Below are 27,747 nucleotides of genomic sequence, written 5' to 3' on the forward strand. Positions count from 1 at the left end.
TCCATTTGGGGTAAACTCCAGGCGTGATATGAACTTGCAAATCACATAGTTCAAGGGAAATTGGAAATAATGAACAAAGACATGAGACTTCCCCCAATGAATACAAAATGTACATCTTAGGAAATGAAACAAAATTATGGGGTACAGACAATCTGCTGCAGGAGCTCTGCAGGCTAAGCCGCATCTGTTTTGGCTGGAGGGGGAGGAATCGCAGACATTTTGGCCGCATTCTGATGCAGTGTTTCAACCCAAAATGTCAACAATTATTTTCCCCCAGAGAGTTGCTCGACCTGTTGAATTCCTCCAGCAGAATGCTTCTGCTCCAGATTCCAGAATCTGTAGTCTATTATGTCTCAAAATTATGAGTTGTACAGATTGTTAATATTCCAACAATGTTTTCTTATGAACAATTGCTGTATATAGTCAAATATCTCTGTGTCCAGGTACATAACTAATATATAAATTGGAATGCCTGGACTGGAATAAAGGTGACTGGGTGAATATTTAGTTCAGGTGAATAAAATTTGAGACATTGAGACAGAATGAACAGGAAGAATCCATTTCCCTTGGCAGGGAGACCAGAAATTAGAGAGGTTCAAATTACTGGGCAAAAGACAGAAGGGAAGTGAAGAAAAACTTTTTTATGTACAGAACCGTTATAAATTCTCCCTCCAGAGATGATAGAAATAAAGTGAATCAGATTTTCAAAAGTGAAATGAGTGGACATAAAGGGGATAATTGACAAAAATGTGGTGAAAGAGTAGAGGAATAGAACTGATTTGATTAGTTGACAAAGAGCTGGCACAGATTCAATGGGCTGAATAGCCTTTCGTGTTGTATTGATTCAGTGATTTGAGATGGAGTGCAAATTCTTTCATTCATTTGGCAATGATGTGAAACTTTCCCCAACAGAGCTGTAGGGTCTGATGTTTAATCCACTTCACCTCGTCATGCATATGAGAGCCTTTCCAAAAACATTAAACACTGATTACTTGTGTCAACAAAAGAAAAATTTCACCCTAAAAAATTCACAGGCCTTCCCTTCACTCCATTGGCAAGCCTAATCCAGAAGAGAAAAGTTAACTTACCTTTATTTCCTGATCTATTCTTTAAAAATAGTACTGGCAAGTTGAGAGGAATGAAATGTTCATGGTTGCAAATTTCATGCAGGAAGTCAAACTTGTATTCAAAGAGAGTCTGCAATTAAAGTATATTAAAATAACATATTGTCATTAATACAAAATGATCTAATAGACTTTAATGGGTAAACGAGTACCAAAATACAACTCTTCCCACAGATCTATAAATACATAACTCTCAGAACTGATAACCTGCCTTTAAATCTAGCACTTCTTTTGCAAATTTCTCACAAGACACACCAAGAGAAATTTGCAGCGTCAGCTCTACTGCTCATTTTACATCCTGCCTAATTTTACTTTCCTTGTATTTATTTCATGTCACTAACGGCCCTGAGAAAATAATGTCGGGCCATAAAGCATAGAAGAAGTTCTCGGATAATGCACGGATGCTTTCTGCATAATGCAACACGTCTTAGTCCAGTGTTTTATACCTTACTTTGCACCAACATGAAAAACTAACACCAGAGGAAAGATTTTCAATTTGTCACCTTTGTACATACAGCAATATAAATCGGCTACTGCCGGTGATCTTGTCTTTCTTTTCGTCTTGCTTTTTAAAAAATGTTCCCTCATTCTAACCATCTCAAATGCTTGAATTCCAACTACCCATGATCAGCTTTGTGCTCCAAATGGTTATGACAACCTTTCACTCAGATAGAAGATGCAGGTTTCAAACTGATATTCCCAATAGCTACTGGAGCTTAAGATGTGAATGCAAGAGATAGGTCAATAGTGTTTGCTGTAATGCACAGAAAAACTGGACAGATTGATCATCCTGGAGAATCTCTTTCTCTGATTTCCATCATTAGTGGCTATTTAGTGTTGAAGCTATTCAGTTCATTCTTTGTGATATTAACGTGGCACCCTATACAAGGATACACGTAATTCTTACTTTCTTGACTACTGGGTGAAAAATTTGAAATATATCCCCTGGCACAAGTATTGCAGCATATCAAGAAGTAACATCTCAGAAAATGAGTGGCGTAAAGTAAATATGTGAGAAGTAAAAATAGGAGAATTTCAAAAGGAACGGTGGACCTAATCACACCAGTTTCCTTTAAGCAGTTAAGTGCCAAATTTGAGTGCAGAGTGAATTTAGCAAACAGTTGTTCTGAAATCCATGGGAGTCCTCAACGAGATTACTTAAGACTCAGGTTAATGTTTCTGGATTACAGCAATAACAGACATTTTTATTTGGACAGATTAGCAAGATGAATCATATGCAAAGTAAATAACCAACGTATTACTAAATTATGTTAGAGTTTTTCATTTTTTTTAAACAACTGAGCCATTTACCTTATGATCTCCAGCATTGAAAATGTTCATATAACTGCCGATCAGCCTCATTACGAATCCTCTGTCCATGAAGGTAAAACATCGCTGTAAAAATCATTAAGTGTTACGATTTACATACATAATTGATTTATTTGTTTATTTATTATTATGTTTGATTTTATTTAATATTATTTTTTCTCTGTCTGCTAGATTATGTATTGCATCAAACTGCAGCTGCTAAGTTAACAAATTTTACGTCACATGCCGGTGACAATAAACCTGATTCTGATTTAGATACCAATTAACCAATAGGATGCAGCACTGATGGAACTCAAAACTTTTGGACATGGCACAGAAAAATGTCCATTGTAGTTGCATGGGAGTACCCATGCCAATACTGTGCAAGGCTGTGCAGAAAATATATTCTAGTTTATTTAACATTCAATCTTTTTTGTCCTTTAAATTCACAAATTCTGCACCATCTGTGCATTTTTTTTTCAACATCAGGTGAGAGATATGAACTTTAATGTAGAATCTTTTCCAGTGACTGGGGTCTCTTAATATATCAGTCCCCAATGGGAAGTTTGAAGGACCACTTTGGTGCTCAGGAGAGATCATTGACTCTTTCAGGGAAGTGGAATGACTTACATTAGCTCCTGTATTCAAGGCCCACACCCTTCAAAGAGCACTGGAATGTCACAATAATATGCCGATTAAAGTAACTGAACCCTGCAGCCACTCGGTGAATGTGTTCTTCACACAGAAAACCACTTAACTGTTTTATGAAGTACACTCATCAAAGTTAATTAGAGACATCCTGCCAGCATCTGATATAGCTGACCCTACTGGTCAAGTTTAACTGAATGAGGAATAGGAGAATTGATCTAAAAAAATGTAATCCAGTACATGTACATAGATTTTCAAACTGTAACACGCTGCAGAACATATTTGTTGAACACTTGCTATGAAATGAGATGTGCCAAAATGGAGCAAAAGTTCTCTAAAACAAAGAAAAATAACCTTCAGCAGCAGCTAATCAGCTTACAGGAAAGGATGTCCAATGCCTAACGCTAAGTCCATCTCAAACATTAACATTTGGACACAGGATCTGTTTTGATTGCATTCTACTGAATCCTTACATTCCCCAAAATATACATACTTCAATTTTAAGACATCCTACCAGAATGAGCAAAAATATAACTGTTTTATTAAAAAGAACTAGGTAATTACTTGAAGTGAAAATGTAAACACGGTATGAAGAAGGTCTAGGATAATATTACTAATGACTTCCTAAAACTATAATCATTTCCTCTTCCCCTTTCTCACAACGCTCTTGCATGATGATCAGGTTTTTTTTGTGTTAAGTATTTTCAGAATGACAAGCTTTACCTTTACAAACATGGCAAGATAGTGGTTTGCCTCCTTGGTTTCTTCCTCAATTTCTTTGAACGATTTGAAAATGAGATCTCCCAAGACCGTCACCAGCATTTCCATCGCACTGTGATAGGACGATGGAAACCTCTCAGTACGCTTTAGCTACGCAGTTTAGAGAGAGATAATGAACATGAATACAATGACTTCCCGAAGTCTGTAATTCTGCTCGTCAGAATAGTAAAATTTGTCAACATCAAATTGATCAAGCTTTAAACTATTTTTTAAAAAAATCTGAAAGGGTCATTAAATTGATCTTATTAGTGGTGACACAAGTTATTTTAGCAGTTGCAATAACATTTATTCTTAAATTGAGATGAACAGGTGTAATTTTAAGAGAAGCTTCAGTATAACATGCAGTTTTTCCTTTACTTTTATTCTTTACATGTTTACTCATCTTGACATATGTGCCACAGTACTTTTTAAACATTACTTTGTTGTTTTTATGCATTCTCCCCACATCTCCCTACCTGCAGTCGCTTTTCATCACCAACCAGATATTGCACCAGTGACTTTATAACAATTTCAAAGAAGAACCATAGATGCTGAAAAACAGTGGTAAAATCATCAGAATTCTGAAAACTACACAAAATATACAAAAAAAAAGTAAGGTTTCAGAATAAGCTTGATCAATAATTTTTAAATTTCTATTAAGCTGGAGCATGACATTAACTATTAAACTGATTTCACAATTCAGTAAATAAATAATGGAAGAGCCATTATTGGAAGAAAACATCTCTTTACTTATTTTCCCACTTAGGAAACAAGTGAACAGGAAGGGAACATCTTCATTCAGAGGGTCGTGAGAGTGTGGAACGAGTTGTCAACCCAAGTGGTACATGCGAGCTTGATTTTGATGTTTAAGAGAAGTTTGGATAGGTACGCAGATAGCAGGGGCATGGATGGCTATGGTCTGGGTTCAGGTTGATGGGACGAGGCAGCTTAAATGATTCAGCATGGTTTAGATGGGCTGAAGGGTCTGTTTCTGTGCTGTACTTTTCAATGACTATTAACAACAATCATAGTCTTATCATCATTCTGTAACTATTTAAGTTTCGTTGATGATGAATAATAAAGCACCAAATAGAACTGTGAAGTATTATGAAAACAGTTGACACAATGGAGACATATTAATGCAACAGAAATAAAACTGAGTTGATCACTACTATCCTGCCATTCAAATCTGTTCCCCTTTATACATACAAGATAAGATTTTAATGCCCTAATAATGTCATTGCATCTGTTTCAGATGGAAGACCAAAATTATAGAAACAGCAAAGATACCACAAAATATTGCATTAAATAACAAAACTGTGGAATTTCATTAAATTACCATTAACATTAATACAAACGCAAATTACAATGGATTTGAAAACCTGGAAAACACCAAACAAATGCTGGACATACTCAGGAGATCAAGCTGCCAGTGTAGAGAAATAATCATTGGACCAGCATTAGTCCTATTCTTTGATAACTTGTGTTAAAAGCAAATTCCACTTTTTCTAGATTTGCCTGTGTTGAACTTCAGGAAGACATGGTCCTAAATGACAAAGCCTGTGTAGTAGCAGGGTCTCAAGTTACATTGCTGAAAGAGGTGGAAAAGTCTATGACAACCAGATAAATTATGCTGCAGACTTAGCCAGCCATGGAGGTACCAAGGGCTTTCAGTGCATTGCTATGGCCCTTGTCCTTGTAGCAGTTGCCCACCATTAAAGTGAATGGACCTGCTGCTCCTCTGTTAAATCTAACCTTGCACAGTTTTAGCAGGCCAATTCCCCACAGGTAGATCAAAGTCAGAGCACAGTCGGTGAAACCCACACAAAAGATGGGCAGCATTTTGGGGACTCCTTTGTTCATACTGAAGTCCCAAATATGGGCAACTTAACCTGAGAACTGCCAGCAATTTGGTTAAGAACTGTTGCTGCTTTTCTTCAAATTCTAGTTCACTCTTCCAAGATGGTGAACTTTTCTAAAGAAAAAAAGACTGAAATATTAAAACTGTTTCTCCTTCTACAGATGCTCTTCAACCTGCTGAATATTTCCTTTAATTTCCTTCCTGTTTTCACTGTGAATGTCACTATTCAGGTTACACTCACGTAGATACATTGGCATGAAATATGATTGGTCACTATTCAGGATTTACCTTCAGCATCCGTTTAACATCAGCGACCTCTGTAGATGTCAAGACTTCCGTGATACCTTTCAAAAGCTCTTCATGAATCGTTTTCTGGTTCAATTCAGAGTATTCAGCCTTGAAAACAAACTGCATCAAATAAAGATTGAGAGAGAAATTCAGTCAGATTCAAACACCTAACAATGGCAACAGCACACAATGGTAGTGAATAAATATATTCAATATTAACGTTTGTATTTTTTGAAAGGCTATTTTACTTGAAGAAATCACTTTTCCAGGTCTACACTATAATTATACTTTAAAGGCTAAAACACAGTGGCAAGTATCACTTCATTCTCTCCGCTCTGTTTTCTACCAATCGACTTAAAGATGAAAAATCATTCAGTGGTGAGGTAGAAGAGAAAATTAACAAATCACGAACACACAAAGAATGCAGACTAATTAAGAAATGTAATTTCTAGAAATGAAAACAAATCAGTTCCTCTCATTTATTCTAATTTTGCTCGTTAGTTTTTGTCCAAAGGGATAATTTAATGGCTTCCAAGGAATTGCTAAGTTCAAGAAAATTGGTGAGACATACAAAGAACATATCTAAATGACAGAATCATTTATTCAGGTCACCAAAAGGAATTATTGTTACACCATCAGTTTATGCTTCCATAAAGGTAAGCATAAGGAAGGATAAAACCAGGATTCAGTACTCAATACAATAACTTCAGTTTGCTTGCTGCCTCTGTTAGGAACCAGAGAGACATGAGGGACTACTGTGCACTCTGCTTCATAGAGACATGGCTCAAACCCAGCACTTCAGAAAAGCACTCCAGCCTAAGGGTGGCTTCAGGCAAAGTCTGAAGCGGTGACGTGTGCTTCATGACTAACTCATTGTGGTGCACCGTGCATGCATTGCGGTCAGCTGAACCTTGTTGGTTTAGAAGGTTACAGACGTGTTCCCTCCATCGCTTCATGATGTCTTTCCTGTTAGTGCATAGCTTGCTCCCATCTGCAGTTTTTACTAAGCCACTGTATTGCTTCTTGGACCATAGATAGCTTTCAGTCCTGTCACTATGACAGAACTTAATAAGGCTTTAAAAGATACCAGAAGTGGTAAAGTTCCCGGGAAAGATGGCATTCCATCAGCTGTACTGAAGCAAGGTGGTCCTGCCCCGAAGACTGAACTGTTGAACTTATATAATGTTTGTTGGCAGAATCAATGTCTTCCTCAGGACTTCAAAGATGCGCTGATTGACACCATCTGCAAGAAGAAAGGCAATTGTAGTGTTTGTGGAAACCACAGAGGAATCTCCCTTCCGTCCACAGCTGGCAAGATTATGGCAAAGATACTGCTCAGCCGGCTCAAGATCATCTCAGAAGATGAGCTTCCTGAAAGGCTTTAGGGCTGGAAGAGCAACCACTGACATGATTTTCACTTTGAGGCAACTCCAGGAGAAGGGGGTAGAACAGCAACAACCATTGTACATTGTCTTTGTTGATTTCTCACAAGCACTTGATACGGTGGACAGAAGAACACTCTGGGAAGTGCTCAAAACTTATGGCTGTCCAGATAGACTGATTACGATGATCAAGTTGTTTCATGAGAACATGCCTGGCAAAGTATCTATCGGAGGAGACATCAATGAAGCCTTCACCATCAACCACGGGGTAAAACAGGGATGTGTTCTTGCTCCAGCTTTGTTCACACTATATCTTGCTGCAGTTTTGGAAATAATGGACCATAATTTGGACAAAGGTGTGTACATCAGAACACGCTCAGATGGAAAATTGTTCAACCGGTCAAGACTCAAAGCCTCAACCAAATCAAGAGATATATGTGTCAGAGATCTTCTGTATGCAGACGACTCAGCCCTGGTTGCTACCAATGTTAATGTGATTCAAGAAATTGTAGACCACTTCTCATTTTCTGCCACTCTCTTTGGCCTCAGAATCAATATCTCCAAAACTGAACTTCTGTACCAGCCTCCTCCTCTGTGTAGTCCCAGTGAGACCCAGCCACCAGTCATATCGGTCAATGGGGTAGCGCTGAAATGTTCTGACTCTTTCTCATACTTAGGAAGTGCTGTGATCAACACCAACTCATCAGATCTGGAAGTTGAGAGGAGAATTCAATCAGCTACAAAAGTCTTTGGTGCTTTGCAGAAGTGACTTTGGTCTCGCCACGACATTAAAATGGCAACCAAGGTCAAAGTGTATAACACAGCTATTTTACCATCTCTGCTTTATTCAGCTGAAGCGATGACATTGTATCGGAAGTACATCAAGAAATTGACGAAGACACAACTCAGACATTTACGCCAAATATTACACATCAAGTGGTAAGAGAGGGTACCAGATGTGGAGGTGCTCAAACGTGCTGGGACAGTCAGCGCAGAATCACTCATCACAGCTTCTCAGCTGCGTTGGACTGGTCATGTTACAAGAATGAACAATGATCGTTTAACCACAGCTGTTTTCTGTGGCGAGCTACATAAGGAAAGAGGAAGCATGGTAGTCAGAAGCTGCGCTACCAAGATGTGCTCAAGCACCATATGAAGAACACTGACATGAATGTCAACACCTGGGAGAAAGATGCTTTGGCCAGAAGAAGTTGGCACTGCATTGTCAAGAAGTCAATCCCAGCTATCGAGGAGAAAAGGCAGAAGAAATATGAAGCAGGTCATGAACGCAGACATTCGGTGCTAGACCAGTCAAGTCACAAATGCAACCGATGTGGGAGACAGTGCCGATCTAATGCTGGTCTTGTGGCCCATTTTTATCCAAGATGGTGGCGTGATGAAACTTGCAGCGGCCACTCTGGAACTGATTATCTGTTATTTGTGAAGTGGGGTGGGCTGCCATGCACAATCATAATCGATTGAAAACGGACGTGGGAGCACAGAGGAACATCAGGAAAGACCTTCTTCGTTGCTGCTGCTGCTGTGAGGTCCGGGACTCTGCTGGGAAGAAAAGGTCCCCAGTCCTCAGGGTTGTGTTGCCAATGGCCGTTGGCGGGGCCGTCTTCATACGCTCGGCAGAGGATGGTGCTCAGAGAAGCTGTGCCGGAGGGGATGATTGTCGGCTTGGAGGTTCGACGGACTCAGGTCACTTTCGGTGTGTGCTGCGTCTGCGAGGCTGGTTTCGACAGAGCTTTCATTGTGTGCTGCGTCTGCGAGGCTGAGTTGGGCGGCACCTTGGAAATCCATAGCGGGGGTATTCCCTTCTGCCGCCAGTGTGGGATGGCGAGTCTGTTGGGACCCTGGGGACTTGTGGAAACTATGGTGATTTCTTTTGAACTTACAGTCCTTTAACATCTTGGACTATTTTTACTATGCCCAAGGTCTGTTTTTTTTTATCAATTATGCTATTGTTTGCACTGTTGTAACTATATGGTGTAATTATGTGGTTTTGTGCAGGTCTTACAGCTTTAGTTTTTGGTCGTTTTGTCTGGTGGATTTGGAGCTCCTTTCCGGGGAACGCGCTAGATGGTAGCGCGATATTCATATGCAGCAGCCTCTCTGAACTCTGGATTCGGGATTGCCAAACGTTATGTGGATTTTCTGGTGTAGTCTGTTTTGTCACATACTTTTGTGATATCATTCTGGGGGAACGTTGTCTCATTTTTTAACTGCATTGCATTTGTGGTTTCTAAATGACAATAAACTGAATCTGAATCTGAATAAACGTGCCTGCAGAGACTAAACTCTCAGCACAGTCAACATCGAAATCGATGGACAGCCGAAGAAGAAGAGGAAGATTGTGGTGCACAATCACAAGGCCTGTGAGGTGAGTGTGTGCCTTTGAAAACATACTGGACATACCCAAACCAGAAGCCCTGGATAAACCAGAAGATTCACGGTCTACTTAGGGCTAGATCTGTGGTGTTCAAGATTGGTAATCCTGAATTGTACAAGAAGTCCAGGCATGACCTATGGAAGGCCATTATGAGAGCAAAAAGGCAATTCCTTGTGAAGTTAGAGACACAATCAGATGCATGGCATCAGTGGCAGGGTTTGCCTGCTATTACTTCCTATAAGGTGAAACCTAACAACATTAATGCTTCTTTGCCCAATGAGCTCAACACTTTTTAGGTGAATTTTGAAAGCGAGAGTAAAGCTACATCACTGTATATCCCCAGAGCATCTCAGACATTGCGATCTCTGTCTTGGAGGCCAATATCAGAACATCCTTCAGGAGGGTGAACCCTTGCTTCTGATGGCCCTGGTGGTGTACCTGGCAGGGTAATGAAAACTAGTGCCAATCAACAGCCTGGAGAGTTCAAGGGCATCTTCAACCTCACTGCTGCAGACAGAGATTCCTATCTGCTCTGAAAGGGTCCATGAAGAGTAGGGTGCCCAGCCTCAACATCTATTGCCCTGTAGTAATTACATCTGTTGTTAGGAAGTGCTTGAGCAAGGACATTGACCTACTGCAATTTGCTAACTGCCACACCAAGTCGACAGCAGATACAATCTCATTGACTTCACTTGGCCTTGGACTACCTGGACAACAGCAATACCTACATCAGATTTCTTATATTTTGATTGCAGCTCACCATTCAATACCATCAGAACTAATTCATAAATTTCAAAACAAGGCCTCTTTTCCTCCTTCTGCAACTGGAGCCCTGACTTCCTGATCAGGAGCCGACAATCAGTGCAGATCGGGAGAAACACCTCCTTGCTGGCAATCAACACTGGCATACTTCAAGGAAGTGTGGCATAGCCCTTTGCTCTACTCTCTCCACACTATGAATGTGTGGCTAGGCATAGTTCAAACACTATCTGATGGTGACTCCACTATTTTGTGGCAGAATTTCACATGGCGACAAGGAGGTGTACAGGAGTGACAGAATGGTTGTTGAGCGGTGTCACAACAACGACCTTGCATGCAGTATCAGCAAGACCAAAGAACTGGTTGTAGATTTCAGGAAGGGGAAGTTGAGAGAACACACACTAGTCCTCATCAAGGTGTCAAGGTGAGCAGCTTCGAGTTCCAGGATGTCAATATATTAGAGGACCTACCCTGAACGCAACATACTGATGCAATCACAAAGAAGACACATCAGTGGCTATCCTTCATTAGGAGTTTGAGGAGATTTTGTACGTCATCAAAGCCTGGAGAAAATTTTTAGAAATGTACCACGGAGAACATTCTGACTGATTGCATTACCACCAAGAATGAAGGCTCCAATGCACAAAATCAAAAGAGGCTGCAAAAGAGGTTGCAGACTCAGCCAGCTCCAACATGGGCACAAGCATCCCCGCCATCAAGAACATCTTAAAAAGGCATTCATCATTAAGGATCTTCACCATCTAGGACATGCTTTCTTTTCATTGCTACCATCAGTGAAAAGGTACAAGAGTTTGACGACTCACACTCAACATTTTAGGAACAGTTTCTTTCTCACAGATTTCTGAGAGGTCCATGAACCCATGAACACTGCCTCACTATTCCTCTTTTGTGCTATTTATTTATTTTATCTGTACTGTAACAGTAATTTTTGATGCATTACACTCCACTGCTACCACAAAACAAAGAATTCCATAAAGTATGTCAGTGCTTCTGATTCTGTTTGAGAATTGGTCATATCTGCTTTAGGTTTCATATCTGTAACCTGTATTTTCACTTCTTTGCCACTGCTTGACCTGCTGGCCAACTCCTACAGCTCTAACCTGCCTCACACAGCTTTGACATGCCTTAGAATTCTTTTTTCTATAACTTCACTTGTTTATGTCTCAATCACATGGCTTATTGGCATGATAACCTGTCTCCCTTACTAGAAATATTTCTTTCTTGCTCTCTTGAAAAACTGAAAAGCAACTTGTTTTCTCTCTTTTACAGTTCTGATGAAGGGTGTTCAGCTTGAAATATTTATAAACGTAGTTTGATTCTCTTTACTCAAATCCTGAGCTCAGTATTCCGTTGTTATACCAATAAAACTAAGAAGTTCAGACCCTTTCCAGATGCATCTGCCAGCACTGGTCCCACAGAGGACTAAATGACAAATTTGTAATGTAAAGACTGAAAGTGCATTGCAAATACTTACAGCTTTTTAAAGCCTCAAAGAGCTTTTACTCCCAGACGCAATCATTTATTTTTAAATAGCCGCAGTCAAGTTTGACAGCTGCTAATGTGATTTCCACCTCCCCTTCCAGAGAGCTGCTAGTACGAAGTCCCAAGCAAGGCCCAGAGAATAATTTTTGCTTTCAAAATAAATTTAATGACAATATTTGTGTATATTTCTGTATACATTTTGAGTAGCGAAATAAATAATCAGCATTATAATTGTCATTGCTTTGTCAATGTTTTCTACCTTAATGTATGAGCGGAGATAATTGTCAAGCTGTTCTTCATTGCACTTGGCAACAATGTCAACAATAGCCCTTGAAAAAGAAAATGAACGCTTTAGTGCACAGCAAGGTGTTGTACATCAGACTTTGAGGCCTTTGTTTCCAGGTCCCAACAAACACTGCTTTAATAAGACATTGGATCGTTTCTTGGGATGACATGGCAAACATTTAAAAATCCCCCAACCCTGGTTTTCATTCCAGCCATGACTGTGAAGGCCTAAAGCCAAATTCTAAAGTGATTGTCTGTATTTCTCAGGCAAAAGTTCAAGCATGAGCACGAGTGTTTTCATTTGAGAGAAAAACCTTCACAAGGTGTGAATGGGTCTTCCAAGTAATGAGAAATTGACTCACTGCCCTCATTCAAAGGTGCAGAAGGGTGCTGGGCACAGAGCAATGGCATTATTGCAACCACATCCAGAAGAAACTACACTGGATTGGACTAAAACCATGGGTTTTAAAAGAAGAATGAGGACCTACTGAAAACTGTAGTAAAGGTCCATCTTAACCTGAATCAATATCTTTTTCTGCCATGGCTGTGGATCAACTGTCTCCACTTTCAGTGAAAAACATTTTTTCTTTGACTAGGGTGCGGTACTGAGTACTCCAAAACATTTTGTATATCTATGATGCCCTGTCCTTTGTTGAACATGTGCTGTGCCCACACCTAATCTGGGCATTGAAATCTGTCCACTATACTTGGAACAACAGCTCAGAATCACCATGTTTGAGCCTCTGACATGCTGAGAGATTATGTATCTCTGGTGGCACTTCTCAAGTGACACTTGGTTATAAGATTTCACTCTTCCAAAGGCACAGGATACAGAACTACGTGCACTTCTGGAATTCCTGATTGGCAACAGTTCATGACATGGACTAGCAGTCCCCAGAGAGACTGTGGTACACATATTCTACTATTGTTCTCAAAATGAAGCCACTTGCATTTAAAAGATTATTGCTTAATGTGTTACATAGCTGCATGGTTGCAATGAGACTCATTTTGATAAATCAGCAGCTTTAATATGCTTACCTGATGGTGGCAGTAGAAACTAGATTTTCTTCTGTCTGCACTAAGTTATAGAGCAGCTGATTCAGAAGAACAGGAAGGAAATGTACAATCACGTGGATCTTTTCTATGCCAAGAAGACCCTGAAATGATCAAAAATAGCTTAAAAATTAAAATCTTTCATACACATGGTTATCAATAAACCTAGGTAAATTAAGAATCAGTCCCACGTTATAACATTATTGGTATTACATTTAACCAGATGCTAACTTTACAGGGCTGCAGTCTATTTCAAAGCATATCACTTATACGCAGAAACATCTCTGCTTGTTAACACGATTTCATATACAGGTGTATTGATGTTACTTATGAACAAAATTATTATTTCCAAATTTAGGGGATTAATAGTTATTTTCTTTACATTCTGAGGGAGCAATTGAAGTATTAAAAATACATATAGCTTTTAATAGTCCTTAATTATGCAATTATTTCAATTTTACATCTAGTTGAACTTTGAATGATCAAACCTCTGCGCTCCTGATAAATTCTGAAGATGAAGTCTTTGATTCTCCACTTTCTATTTTTTGGCACTCCTGAAAGTAGTTATTTAGTCTTTCATCCTAATAAAAAGAAACAGAATGCAGACATTCTTAATCTTACCACATGGAAAGGGCTGGTTTTCCATCAAATAGCTCTAGACAGCAATAGTGCCTCACAGAGCTACACTGACTGGGAAGTTTATGGGTCCACAGATCTTCATTATTTTTTTTATTTACCACATAAGTGAATTTAAGGGAGTTTGTTATTATCACTTATTCCTTACTGGGAACATTCGATCAGGCAAAGGTAAACTGAAAGATGAAAAGTACATTCACGGTAGAGTGTCACATTGGTTCATACCTGCGTATAGATTGTAGATACAACATGCACAGAGACTTTGAAGAGTGGCTTCCCTCCATCAACCCACTTAATATCAGGTCCATTTGTCTGTGTAAAAATCAAACATAGATTAGTGACCTCCTCACTTGTTTCCTTCCTCTTTTGGTCATATCTCCCTACCTCTAGTGTATTCCTCCTCTCTGTTAGGAACTATTAGGAAGGAATAGCCTTAGTAGTCCAAGTAGCTCAAAATTCATATCATCATTATTAGCAAGCTATCTAAGAATGACCGACTGGGTGCCTAAAGCTCACATTCTAATATGAGTGAGAGTCAAGGCCCAAAATTTTATGAACCTGACACTTCTGTTCTAATAGACCATAAGACAAAGGAGCAGAAGTCAGCCATTGGGCCCATCGAGTCTGCTCCGCCATTTTATCATGAGCTGATCCATTCTCCCATTTACTCCCACTCCCTCGCCTTCTCACCATAACCTTTGATGCCCTGGCTAGATCATAATGCGGAGATCATACTTTACAGCCAGTTAATGCAAACTATTTTCTGGAGCCTGACTGTCAGAATGCACACATTTGTGCATTCCCTTATCCATCCTTGTCAATAATATCTTGTTTCCCATAAGGAAAGTGTTATAGATATTCACCATTCATAATCCTTTGGGTTGAATGATATCTTTCCTTTGTTCTTACCTTCCCTGGTGTAATGTTTTGATAACTGAGATAGCCAGCTGGAAGACTGGCTGCTACAAGTATGGAATGTTCTAGTGATGCAAGTCTGCCATCTTTCAAGAGAGGTAGCCAGGCATATCCAACTACAAAGTAGAGAGAAAACAAGTAAGAACGTTGATCTTCATATTGCCAGACGATGTAAGGTAATTTTCATACGTGTTGTTCTATGCTAAGCAAAGTACTTCAGCAAACAATTTTAAAAGTCACATGTTGCTTGGTTCAAAATTATTCAATATTCTTTTCATTAACAGGTCGTTTATAAAGATATAAGTCTGGGGGACGTCACGTGATGACGTAGGATCAAGATGTGGAAATCCAGCTCTCCCGTAAAAGAACTAATAAATTAATGTTTAAGTGAAGAAAAGTTAGTAAATATTTTCTAAAAGATATAAGTCTGTAAAACGTATGTTTGTTCAAGCTAGCTCCATTAGATTTTTACTGAACACTATTCTTTTCCCTCTCCAATATAATCTGATACCATTTTCACAGACTAATTATGTGCTGCTTTCAAGCATCTACAAAATTTAATAAGAATTTAAAAGGAAATCTTTCTACAAAAGAAATCTGATCTTTAAGTTGCAGTGTTTTAGAGAAAAGAGCTTATTAGAGGAAGCCATGACAAATCAGATACTTCACCCTGTGTTTCTAATGCTTCCTTCTTTTTGGAGCCACCTTTTGTAGCAAGGTCACAACTGATGTGATAAAATGAAAAAAGAATGTGATGTTTCTCATTCAGCTGAGTTGGAAGTTCAATTTTCACCTGCAAATTAGAAGTACAAAAATAGTTTTCAATATTAACCTCATCCTTACACAGCAGGTCTTGTTTAAGTCTACAGTTATGCTGTGAACTGACTGCTCAAACTATTAAATCTAACAAGTACCATTCTCAGGATTGTATTGCATCTGAACAAACCGGAATCAACCCATCTCCAGAAATGGCGGCCAACACTTGGTGAGGGGAAGTGAAGCTTCTGAGCTGGATAGGCCTCTGTTTATATCCCATTGCAACCTCAGAACACCCAATCAGCCTTGGACAGGACAGGAGCTAAAGTTAGGGGCATTCCCTTACTTCGTAGGCTGCGTGCCTACTTAAAATTAATATTTGTATTACAAACGTATTTAAAACATAAGTATAATAAATGGCTTTAGATAATTTTTTAAAAAACAAATTTTCTTCCTAAATTTCAACCTGGGATTTCCATCTAAATTACAGGGGATCTCCTATTCCACAACAAACCTTGCTGGTGTAAAATCAGAGGGGACTCTCTAGCAAGGAGTTGCAAATTCCCACCAATGAACGCCACATTGCAGTCATAGAATGAGCAGAGCAAGATATATACCAGCATCTATCTCACAACAGGTCCTGGACTTAGAGACCGTCTATATTGGCTGGAACTTGCTTGGAGGGACCTGCCGAAGGCTAGTGGTGCTCTTGAGAACATCAACCAGCACAACTGGCCCCAAAGCAGCTTATTCAAAGAGAAAACAATCTAAAACTATCCTCATAATGCAGCTGGAACTTACATTTTAAAATGTTCTTACTTGATTTCTTAATCCAGAAATCTGTTTTATTTTTATTGATTACTCTGAAGGAGGTCACTGTAATCCTCACTGAAGTCAATCTCAAATTCTCTTTTTCTTAGCTTAATTTTAAATGTCATTCCAAATTTATATTTAACATACCTTTTATTATAGACAATAGACAATAGGTGCAGGAGTAGGCCATTCAGCCCTTCGAGCCAGCACCGCCACTCAATGTGATCATGGCTGATCATCCACAATCAGTACCCCGTTCCTGCCTTCTCCCCATATCCCTTGACTCCGCTATCTTTAAGAGCTCTATTGAACTCTTTCTTGAAAGCATCCAGAGAGTTGACCTCCACTTCCTTCTGAGGCAGAGCATTCCATAGATCCACAACTGTCTGGGTGAAAAAGTTTTTCCTCAACTCTGTTCTAAATGGCCTACCCCTTATTCTTAAACTGTGGCCTCTGGTTCTGGACTCCCCCAACATGGGGAACATGTTTCCTGCCTGTAGCGTGTCCAATCCCTTAATAATCTTATATGTTTCAATCAGATCCTCTCTCATCCTTCTAAATTCCAATGTATACAAGCCCAGTCACTCCAATCTTTCAACATATGACAGTCCCATCATCCCGGGAATTAACCTCGTGAACCTACCTATCTTTTGATACCTGTGATTCCTCCTTAGTTACCCCATCTCACAATTGCTAGCTGCACCTATGAATGACAAACTCTCACCCCTGAACTCTCCAACTGACCACAATCTCTGAGTCTGGCCCATTCACCGCCCTATCACCTTGGATGATAGTTCAATCTCGTTTTCATCCAGTGCTGGCCCTTTTCTTACATCCTCTTCTTTCTTTCCTCCACTAAACATCACCAAACTACATCACAAATCATCCAGTTGTTCTGCAATGACACAGAAAATGTTTTTTCCCTGAAATTCAGTTTGTTGACATTCCCCTTACAAAATTCAAGCATTTCTGTAACCGGAGCAGCACAATAATGATAGCTTACAGATTAGAGAGTTATTCAAAAAATATTATCATGCTCTTCTCATCTGGTATCTCTAGAATATGTTTTCTTTCATCAAAGAATGCATAATGTTGACCTTCCCAGTTGCCAAGAGAAACTGATCCACATTAAAGCCATAGACTTTAGTATTGGCCTTCACATATCCAGCAATCACTTGGCACTGATGAAGTCCCTCACCCAGTTAGGCCAAACCTGGCATGTTGATCTTTGAGCACAAATGAGCTGCATGCCAAAGTACTTGCTCATACACTGCATAGTGACAGATGAACACACCATCAGAGAAAAGTGCACATGGCCATTCCATTGCATGTGAAACCTTGGGCCTTGCATATTGTCATCGAGTCATAGAAAAGTACAATACAAAAACAGGCCCTTTGGCCCATCCAGTCATGACCACCTGTTTAAACTGCCTACTCCCTTCAATCTCTACTGGGACCATAGTCGTCCATACCCCTCCCATCCACGTGCCTATCCAAACTTCTCTTAAACATTGAAATCAAGCTCACATGCACCACTTGCACTGGCAATTCATTCCACACTCTTACAGCCCTCTGAGTGAAGAAGTTTCAACCTCATGTTCCCCTTAAACTTTTCACCTTTCACCTTAACCCATGACCTCTAGTTGTAGTCCTAGCAAATCTCAGTGGAAAATGTCTCCTTGCATTTGCCCTATACCCCTCATAATTTTGTATACCTCTATCAAATCATCCCTCAATATTGTATGTTCCAAGGAATTAAGTCCTGAACTATTCAATCTTTCCTTATAACTCAGGTTCTTCAGTTGTGGCAACACCTTTGTAAATTTTCTCTGTATTATTTCAAACTTATTTACATCTTTCCTGTAGGCAAGTGAGCAAACTTGCAAAGAATATTCCAAAGTGGGCCTCACCAACACATTGCATCTCCTGTGATTATTAATTGCAGGCTTTCACACAGATGTCACATGCAAGGCATAAAGTTTTACATACAATGGAATGGGCATGTAAATTTTTCTCTTGGGGCCTTGCTTAAAGTTGGGGAAAGCTCTCCCCTCTGCATTGCTTTAGTGTATCTTTACCAGCAAATTATGATTTTAACTCGTGATTATACATGAGGAACCATTTAGTGAGATTTGTCAATGTGACGCACTATTGCCTGAATATTAATTGCAGACTTCCACACAGCACTTAGTAAATTACCTCATCATAAAAATCAGGGTTCTGGACATGATATAGGACTGCAGTCTGTGCTGCTGCTGTGAACACTGAGCTTCCTGCTTTTCCATAAATGCACTGTTAAAAAAGGAAAGTAATAAAGCTTTATTGCAAATAAAGAGAAATATCTCTCAGTAACATCATCCACCCAAGTGGCCCATTAGAGTTTTATCCTCTGTAGTTGTTAACATTATGGTTTTCTTCACTGCACAAGTAACCTTTCAAACTTGAAATGGCCCAATAAATAAAAATAACCAAGAAACATTTGAACCACAGATCACAAATATTGTCATCTTTCTGCACTTGTGAAACTATGCAATAAAGAAATTGGGCGCAACTTCCAGCCACTGCCCAATCATTTCTCAGCTGAACTCTGGCTGGTCAGTAATTGAAAACCATTGAAAGAGGGACTCAGCAACTGCAAATCAATGCCCACGGCATGTCTGTTGTAATTTTCAACCATCCCTATAAATGTCTGAACCTGGTGTAGTTAAGCTCTCATTGTGTCAGACATTGGGAAGAATAAGCAGATGTTCTTAAAGAGAAAACTGGTTATAGGAAAAAAAGGACCAGAAACGGACAGTCCCCACAGCAACATGTGTTCTTGCAATGCTTTTAAAAGTGTTTAAAAACACAGATTGGCTGTTAGCACACTTGTGGTCACTTCTACACTTATTCTTAACTCAACATCCTGGCCAGCTCAACAAAAATAAAGATTTTAAAATCATGAGACCAAGGCGGGAATGTGTCGTATGAACACTGGCAAGCTGGGTACTTACTACTTGCATTAAATTCAAATGTAGTTTAACCAATGATTACCCCATCAACATCTGTAAATATACAGAATGGCTTTCAGCTATGTTATTAGTAGGCCTCTCAGCCTGTGCCCAGTCTGTAACTGCGATAGATAGTAGTTCCCAGGTCTAGGGTCAACTTGCAGCATTCTTTTCTCCCATCTGATATGAAGACACTAACCCTCCATGCACTGGCTGGCATTCACTAAAGATGTACAATGTCAGGAAGTAAATTTGTGGTTCCATATTACGGACCCAGAGTTGCTGCATTGTCACAGAATAGCTCATAAATAGTGAACAACATTTACCTTCAATGGTTGGGCATTTTCTTCATCTGAACTCCTAAACTCAATCCTCACTGCTAAATTTCTTGCCTGCAAAAACACAAATTATATTAATATTTCATAACCCTTTGGAATTGCTCACATAAAATGAGAATGAGCTCGCGTCAAGGTTCAGCAAACACTACAGGTGCATGTTTCTTCTTTCACCACCCATGATTTACATCCATCATCTCTAAAATCATCAAGATTAACACCTAGATCTGAAAAAGGCAAATATCCCATCAGATAATAAATAAAGTTCATGGAATCATGATAACTCGATAAATTAGTATAAACTGAAAAATAACAATGCTGATTCAACTAATTCAATGTAGAGCAAATAGAGATATCAAAACTTTCAGGATATTTACACCTAAAACAAGTAATTTATTCCAACAGCTGTACAGTCTTGTATGAAAATAATGTATTTCACAGTAATAGAATTCTCTGAGGCAGTTCACATTTGTTAGTCTATTTCTTTTCAAGCTGCCATTTACAAAGGTGATATCGGTCTGAGGATTTCTATCACTGATGAACATGCAATAAGGTAGAGATATGATGACGAGATTTTTGCAATGTTCATCAGAAGGTGTTGCAGATTTTGAAGGCAATGCTGACATTTAGGTGCAGTGTGTGCATCAATGTGTTCTGGACCCCATGACGGTGGACTTCAGCACAGAAGTACTGTACCACTGCCGAGCTCTTAACGTCTCCCCTGAACTCATTGATGGAAGTGTTGTAACTTACTGAGCTGAGAGTCCAGGCATGACTTTTACCTGTCCAACACATTGACACTAGCTACAGTTGGCTCATTTAGTTCATTCCTATCCAGCTGAATAAGGTCACGTAGCTTCATTAAAATAATAAATTTGATGAGGTTTTATTTCTTTTTTTTATATTTCACTGTACATTTGGGTTGTTAATTAATTAATAATAGCCCAATGTGTTTTCAAATATATAATTTTATAAAAGCATTTTAATTTTTTAAAATGATATAATCAATTTCTGTTGTCCCTGCAGCAGAACCTTAGGATGATATGTTTGGAGATCTAGTCACTCTGTTCCCTGGCGTAACTGCAGAACCAGTGCCCCATGGTCATTGACAGCCTTCCAGCCACAACAGGGTAATGTGGTTATAATAGCATAATATAACTAGACTAGTGTACGTGGTGAGCATGATCCAATCCAACCCCTTTACTTATTAAACAAATACTGTCCCAAATGCTTCTCTTTAAACATTAACATTAATATTCCATTGAATTGAGAGTCAAAGCACTGAGATCATTATTAAGCTGAATATATTAATTTATTTTTTGAAATAACAGCAGCCTTCCAATTGTGTCAGTAGAAATTTGTGTCAGATCTACTTTAAGTGCTGGCAATAAGAAGGCAATCAGCAAAAAAAAGGTGAAACTGAAGCTCAGGCTATCAACCCTGAAACTGATATTTTTCCATTGAAATCTAATCAGTTCTATAAGAAGCTGCACACCTTTATTGCTTCTAGACTGAACTTGGAAAACAAGATGGTATTTCCCACAATTTTTTTTATATTTCTTGTGCTCTATTGTAAGTGTTAATAGAGGTAACAATCCAAGTGTAAAAGCTGAATTTTAACAGTTTCCCCAAGTAACGAACATCATGCGCTGAGCCTTGGTGATGAGTTGAGCAATACTAGACTTCCGAAAAATATGAACTGTTAAAGATATCAGCATATCCTTGATTTTAGAATGGCTCCCAGGGGCTTTGTGATTTGTAGTGTAAGTGCACCTGGATCAGAGTACTTTATTTGAGACATTCACAATGTCCGAAGAAGATCCAGATGTGAAACAGAACACCATCTGCTTGTATACCTTACCTTGGCAAAGCACTTTTGACCATCATATTTCAAATGTTTAGGGTAAATATAAACATGATTTTTATATATCATATAAGGCTGGGAATATTTTGCAGATTCTTGCACAAACTCTTCAACCTCTATGGTAGGTTCATTCACATTTGGGTCCTCAAATGGTTTAATAGGTACGTAGGATGAGGTAACACAATCTGAAACAGATAAATTACATATTCATTCCCATTTCTTTGCTTTTACTTCGAAGCTCGATTTGAACTTATCTAACTGTAGCTCACATTGCCTTGAATGAAGCATGATACTTAAAGTTATTTTTACACAACAGCTGTAGCAGCTAAAAGTAGAACTCTTCCTACATTTTATATAACACCAAAATTCCAATAAATGAATTTGTACTGTCAATTTCACAGTCCTATGGAATCTTCACCACACCACATCTTTGATATTGATATTCAACATACTGGCGGCTGCTCATGTGTTGAGGATTCCACATAGTGTACAGGGCAAAGCAAATAATTTACAAATGAAATAAAGAATCTGAATCTGGTTTATATCACTGGCATGTGTTGTGAAATTTGTTAACTTAGCAGCAGTACAATGCGATGCATGATAATATAGAAAGAAAAAAATCAACTACAGTAAGTATTTTTATGATTATTAACTAGTTAGATTAAAAATAGTGCAAAACAGAAAAAGTATTTAAAAAATGTTACTTAGTGCTCATGGGTTCAATGTCCATTAAGGAATCGTATGGCAGTGGGGAAGAAGCTGTTCCTGAATCACTGAGTGTGTGCCTTCAAGCTTCTGTACCTCCTTCCTGATAGTAACATTGAGAAGAGGGCATGTTCTGGGTGATGGGGATCCTTAATAATGGACACTGCCTTTCTGAGGCACCACTTCTTGAAGGTGTCTTGGATACTATGACGGCTAGTACACAAGATGGAGCTGACTAGATTTATAACTTTCTGTAGCTTCTTTCTGACCTGTGCAGTAAACCCCCGTACCAGACCGTGATGCAGCCTGCCAGTATGTTCTCCATGGTTCATCTGTAGAAGTTTGAGTGTTTTTGATAACAAACCAAAGCTCCTCAAACTCCTAATGAAAAATAGCTGTTGTCTTGCCTTCTTTATATAGCTGTATCGGTATGTTGGAACCAGGTTAGATCATCAGAGATCTTGACATCCTGGAACTTGAAACTGCTCACTCCCTCCACTTCTAATCCCTCTATGAGGATTGGTATGTGTTCTCTCATCTTACCCTTCCTGAATCCCACCATCAGCTCTTTCATCATACTGATGTTGTGTGTAAGGGTGTTGCTGCAACATCACTCAACTAGCTGGTACATCTCACTCCAGTACGTCCTCTCATCTCCATCTGAGATTCTACCAACAATGGTTGGTAGACAATATAAAGATAAATATAATGCAAATAGCAATTATTATGTGACTCTCTTGGGCTATAAAACTGGTTCAGATTATCTCCTGAGGAGCTCAAATCTTTTGGATCTAATTATTACTGGACGATCTCTGAATGGAGATTAAAATGCTGCCATGAGGCACTTGTGCAGCTCTGATGGGACTCAGTACCAGCTCCCTATAGATTCCTGCAGCAGATTAAAGCTCGCACAAGTTCAGAGGCCCATTTAAAATAAATGGGAGAGGTGAGGTGCAGGAAGAGAGTGAATCATTTGATTTAATTGCTCATGATTGTCAGAGACATTCATAACCATTTAAATAAAAGAAGTATTGGACTGCCATTGGTCAAGTTCAGTGGGTGAAATGTAGGTGGTGACATCTCACTGGCTATCAAAGACCGTCTGTCAGAGTGTTGCTGAGAGAACCCTATCCTCACAGATATGCCGGGAGTCAGGATTGCAGTAGGCATCTGCAACCTGGGCCACACTGGGGAAAAGTGCATAGTCCAGTGACCCAAGGGTAGTGGTCAAGAGATCAGAGTATGGGAATACCTGAAGCAAAGTTTTGAGAGTTAAAAAATGTAAAGCAAGGTAGACTCTTGCCTGAGGATTAATCCAACACATACTCTGATGAATAATTGGAACACAAGACTGGAAGATTTATCCTGTAGACATTTCCAATTTACAGTGCAAGAGAAATATTTCCCCATAGATATCAAATTCTAAAAAATGAGACATCGAGAAATACATACCATAACAGAATATTTCCTACTTCAAAATTTACTCTCAGTAGATACAGTTTTAAACCTCTGATTATTGTTTCATACAGACATTATATTGACTGCCAGCTTTTACCTGGACAGAAGATGGGGCCTCATGTGTGAGACGGGAAATACCAAACTTCTGCTCAGCTGATCACTGTCCTGGGACAACTGCACCTTGCAGTGAGGCTAATCATCGTGCCAAGCCAGAGGCGCTAATTTCCGCAGATTTCCCTGCACTCAAACTATGCTCTCTGTGCTAGGTTCGCCTAGAGACCCAAGGTAAGTACAAGGCAACTTTACTTCCTTAAGTTTAAATATGTTGATTCAAATTTTTTAAATTAGTTCCTGTTATTTTTGCATTTTAAAATAAGAACGTGAAGATGTTTAATCGTGCTTTTCCATTGTTAATTGTTTTTTTTGTATGTTTCTGAATGCAGAAACATTCAAAGCATACCATTCTTGTTGAAAGCTGTTAAGTCTAGAAACGGGGTTTACAAAGCTCCCAAAGTATTTTGGGGGTAAAGCTTGCAAACTTCCATTAAGAAGTCCTGGTAATGCATGAGATCTCACCTCATTTCATCAAATGAGGGCTACCTTCCTTCACCACAGTTAAGGGATTTTTAAAGGCACACGTATTGTAAGCTTGGGTGACTCATCATTTCACAGAAAATCCAGCACCATATATGTACAGAATTTTCTTCTGTTTCTCTTTGATTCAATATAGGATGGAAATCCCTCCATTAATATGGTACCACAATATAGTTATAAAAGTAAATACAGAATAAAATGTGGTTATGAAAATAGAACAAAGAAAATAAATCTCATACTTGGATGTTCCAAGGGGACAGATTGCACCGATATATCAAGATTACCAGGTATGATCTGCATTTTGCTCATTTTTTCTGCTCTGTATGCAAAAGAATATAAAGGATCTGATTAGGTTAGGAAAACAATTCATCAATAATCACAATATTCTAAGTTTCTGAAACTACAGGAAGTGAATACTGCCCATACCTTTTGAATTCCATGACTAATTTTAGCACGTCATCTGTAGAAATTTTACTGTTTTCTTGCCTGAAGAGAGGAGAGAAGCGAGACTCTCGATCTATTGTTCCATGATTGTCTTTGAACACTGATCTGAAAGACGAAGGGCATTGAAGAGCACTGTCAAAAATGAACAGCTTGGATAATGCTGTTGAGTTATGGAGCAACTACAGCAGAATAGTGTCAATTATTAAATAAACAGACTCCTATTTCCTCAAAAATACTCCCCCAGAAAACCGATAGAAGTGTGATTTGGTCATGCTGCAGAGAAGAAGCAAACTCAGGTTACGAGAACAGCCAAAAAGGATTATCACTCAAACCAGTGAAATCGAATGAAAGAATGAGAATGAGAGTAAATTAAGTGTCAAATCAGGGACAGAAAATGACAGGAAGAATCAGTAAGAAAACAAATGTAATATTTGCCATTTCAAATGTGCAAGGCTTTCCTTAAGGAGTCAAAATCTGAAAGGAAAATGGTTAGTGTGAGAAAGTTCAATTGCCTATTGTTAACTCTTAACAGATTTACGCCACACATACCACTAAAAAGAAGCATATTCTTGCCCATAAAGTGCCACTTAGAAGATACTGTAAAAATGTGGAAGATGGTCTTCTAGTCAGACGAGACTAAAGTGAAAATTCTTGGCCTCAACAGTAAGTGGTACGTGTGGCATAAATCTAATACCGTGCATCAGCTAGGTAACATCATCCCTAGTTTAAAGTATGATGGAGGTAGCATCATATTATGGGGATGCTTTTCAGTAGCAGGGACTGGAAATCTGATCAGGACTGATAGGAAGGTGAGTGCTGCTAAATACAGAGAGTTCCTGGATAAAAACCTGTGAGCCCCTGCCAGAAAGCTTAAATTTGGGAGGAGGTTTGTCTTCCTTCAGGGTAACGTCCCAAAGCGTACTGCCAGAGCAACCATGGAGTGGCTTCAAATGAAGAAAATTGATGTCCTTGAGTGGCCCTGTCAGAGTCCTGACCTTAACCCAATCGAACATATCTGGCAACACCTCAAGATTGCTGTCCACCACCATTCCCCTACTAATCTGGCAGAACCTGAGCAATTTTGCAAGGAGAAATGGGCAATTTATGCTCCATCATGCTGTGCAAAGCTAATAGAGACTTATCCAAAGAGATGTTTGGCTGTAATAACTGTGAGAGCTGGTTCAACTAAGTACTGAGTAAAGGAGGATGAATATTTTTGAATTACGAGGGGTGATTGATAAGTTCATGTCCTAAGGTAGAAGGAGTCAATTTAGAAAACCTAGCACATTTCTTTTTCAACATAGTCCCCTCCTACATTTACACACTTAGCCCAGCGGTCATGAAGCATACGGATCTTGGACCTCCAGAAAGACTCCACAGATGGGTGATTGATAAGTTTGTGGCCTAAGGCAGAAGGAGACAAGTTATTAACTGCAAACTTTCTGCATAATCACTCAAAGAGTTGACCTGAATGTGCATGTAAAGAGAGCTGTATAACTCATCTCCTTCTACCTTCGGCCACAAATTGTGTAGGAAAGATAATACCATTGTTTCTAGGGGAATAATAGTCAAATATATATGAAAGCAAATGTACATTCAAGCACTACCTAGAATCTTTTTGAAGTATTCTCTTTAGCAATTTCCTTGCAGTAGAAATAAGTCCTGTCCTCACACAGATCAATCCCTCTATCATGTGTGACAGTGCAAATGTGCAAAAAATGGGGTAGATAGGGCAGTTGTGAGCCAACAGCAGAATCAGAAATGTACACTACCATTAGCTGCAACCTCATGCCTTGCAGAGCTTTCCCTCTGCTATTTCAGTCATGCAAGAGGATTGACTCCAGTTGAGTGAGGTGGGTCTATATTTTGAAACACACTACTGAATATGTGGGGTGTGGGATCAGCAGCAGTTCTGGAACTGTTCAAGAAAGCAGGTCACCACATCCTGCGTAAGTACAATTATAGATAGGCAATAGATGCTGACTTTGCTGGTGACACCCAGACCCCCTAAACATAGATAAGTAAAACGCAAAGTAATACTATGCATGGCTTTGGATTCCAATCAATGGAGCCTTCGGCAATGCACTCTGAACATCTTTCACTACAGTTGTCAGTACAAATAGGAAACTATGTATGGTTCATAACCAAAGCTGTATACTGCTTTAAGTATAAATGAATTCTACTATTAATATTGAAGAATTCTCTAGCAACATAAAAAAATTGGTTTGTTTTTTACAATTCAGAACTAGCAGGACTATTGAAAGATGTTTATAGACCCAAACTCTAGAAAATATATAATCCATGTGCATCTTTTTATCTGAGTATCAATTAGATTATAATTAACATGTACTTACCTTACAGCCCAAGCAAATGGCATCCGGTATTTTGCCAACTTATTACAAAATGGCTTGTTAGACTTCAAAACTTTCTGTGCGGTCTTGAAAAGAAAGCAGGGAAATATGACTAAATATAAATGATTGCATATCTTTGTTTTAAATTTCAGCTTTGAAATGAATATTTTTCTTTTGCATTTTAGCGTCGTTGCAGAACTACTTATTAAGAAGCAGCTCTTGTGGGGTTATATTCAGCACAAAAGCAGTTCATTAGTTTATTGCTGCATTTATGAGGGAATTATTATTCAGGACAATGTTAAAATATGTATCATTAATGATAAGCATTGAATAGATATAAATACATACCTTGCTGGTGTCTGAGCTCTTAATGTAGGGCTCAGCACAGCTTTGAATGCTTCCCATTAGGATTTTCTCTATTCTTGCCACCAGCATGATGTCTGTGTGGGGGTTTGATACAGAGAAAATGCCCTGCATATCAAATTATAATTCAGAAATTTAGTTCACATTTTCCAGAGATA

At 39.0% G+C, this 27,747-nt stretch overlaps 1 protein-coding gene across 4 annotated transcripts in view; it reads right to left on the reverse strand.

The window, feature by feature from the left end:
• Positions 1 to 27,747, reverse strand: part of dock10 (dedicator of cytokinesis 10) — a 213,463-nt gene that overhangs the window by 52,471 nt on the left and 133,245 nt on the right. For all 4 annotated transcript variants that reach the window (XM_073040973.1, XM_073040971.1, XM_073040972.1 and 1 more), the window contains exons 13-30: positions 27,575 to 27,697; positions 27,230 to 27,312; positions 24,858 to 24,980; positions 24,671 to 24,750; positions 21,672 to 21,859; positions 19,802 to 19,867; positions 18,685 to 18,777; positions 15,586 to 15,709; positions 14,911 to 15,032; positions 14,227 to 14,313; positions 13,854 to 13,946; positions 13,351 to 13,469; positions 12,287 to 12,356; positions 5,989 to 6,108; positions 4,316 to 4,390; positions 3,804 to 3,950; positions 2,436 to 2,519; positions 1,089 to 1,197 (exon numbers count right to left, since the gene is read on the reverse strand). In XM_073040973.1, coding sequence (XP_072897074.1) covers positions 1,089 to 1,197; positions 2,436 to 2,519; positions 3,804 to 3,950; positions 4,316 to 4,390; positions 5,989 to 6,108; positions 12,287 to 12,356; positions 13,351 to 13,469; positions 13,854 to 13,946; positions 14,227 to 14,313; positions 14,911 to 15,032; positions 15,586 to 15,709; positions 18,685 to 18,777; positions 19,802 to 19,867; positions 21,672 to 21,859; positions 24,671 to 24,750; positions 24,858 to 24,980; positions 27,230 to 27,312; positions 27,575 to 27,697 — 1,906 coding nt within the window. The remainder of the gene's footprint in view (positions 1 to 1,088; positions 1,198 to 2,435; positions 2,520 to 3,803; positions 3,951 to 4,315; positions 4,391 to 5,988; positions 6,109 to 12,286; positions 12,357 to 13,350; positions 13,470 to 13,853; positions 13,947 to 14,226; positions 14,314 to 14,910; positions 15,033 to 15,585; positions 15,710 to 18,684; positions 18,778 to 19,801; positions 19,868 to 21,671; positions 21,860 to 24,670; positions 24,751 to 24,857; positions 24,981 to 27,229; positions 27,313 to 27,574; positions 27,698 to 27,747) is intronic.

This window comes from Hemitrygon akajei, chromosome 3 (genome assembly GCF_048418815.1).
Source record: "Hemitrygon akajei chromosome 3, sHemAka1.3, whole genome shotgun sequence".
Taxonomy (NCBI): Eukaryota; Metazoa; Chordata; class Chondrichthyes; order Myliobatiformes; family Dasyatidae; genus Hemitrygon; species Hemitrygon akajei.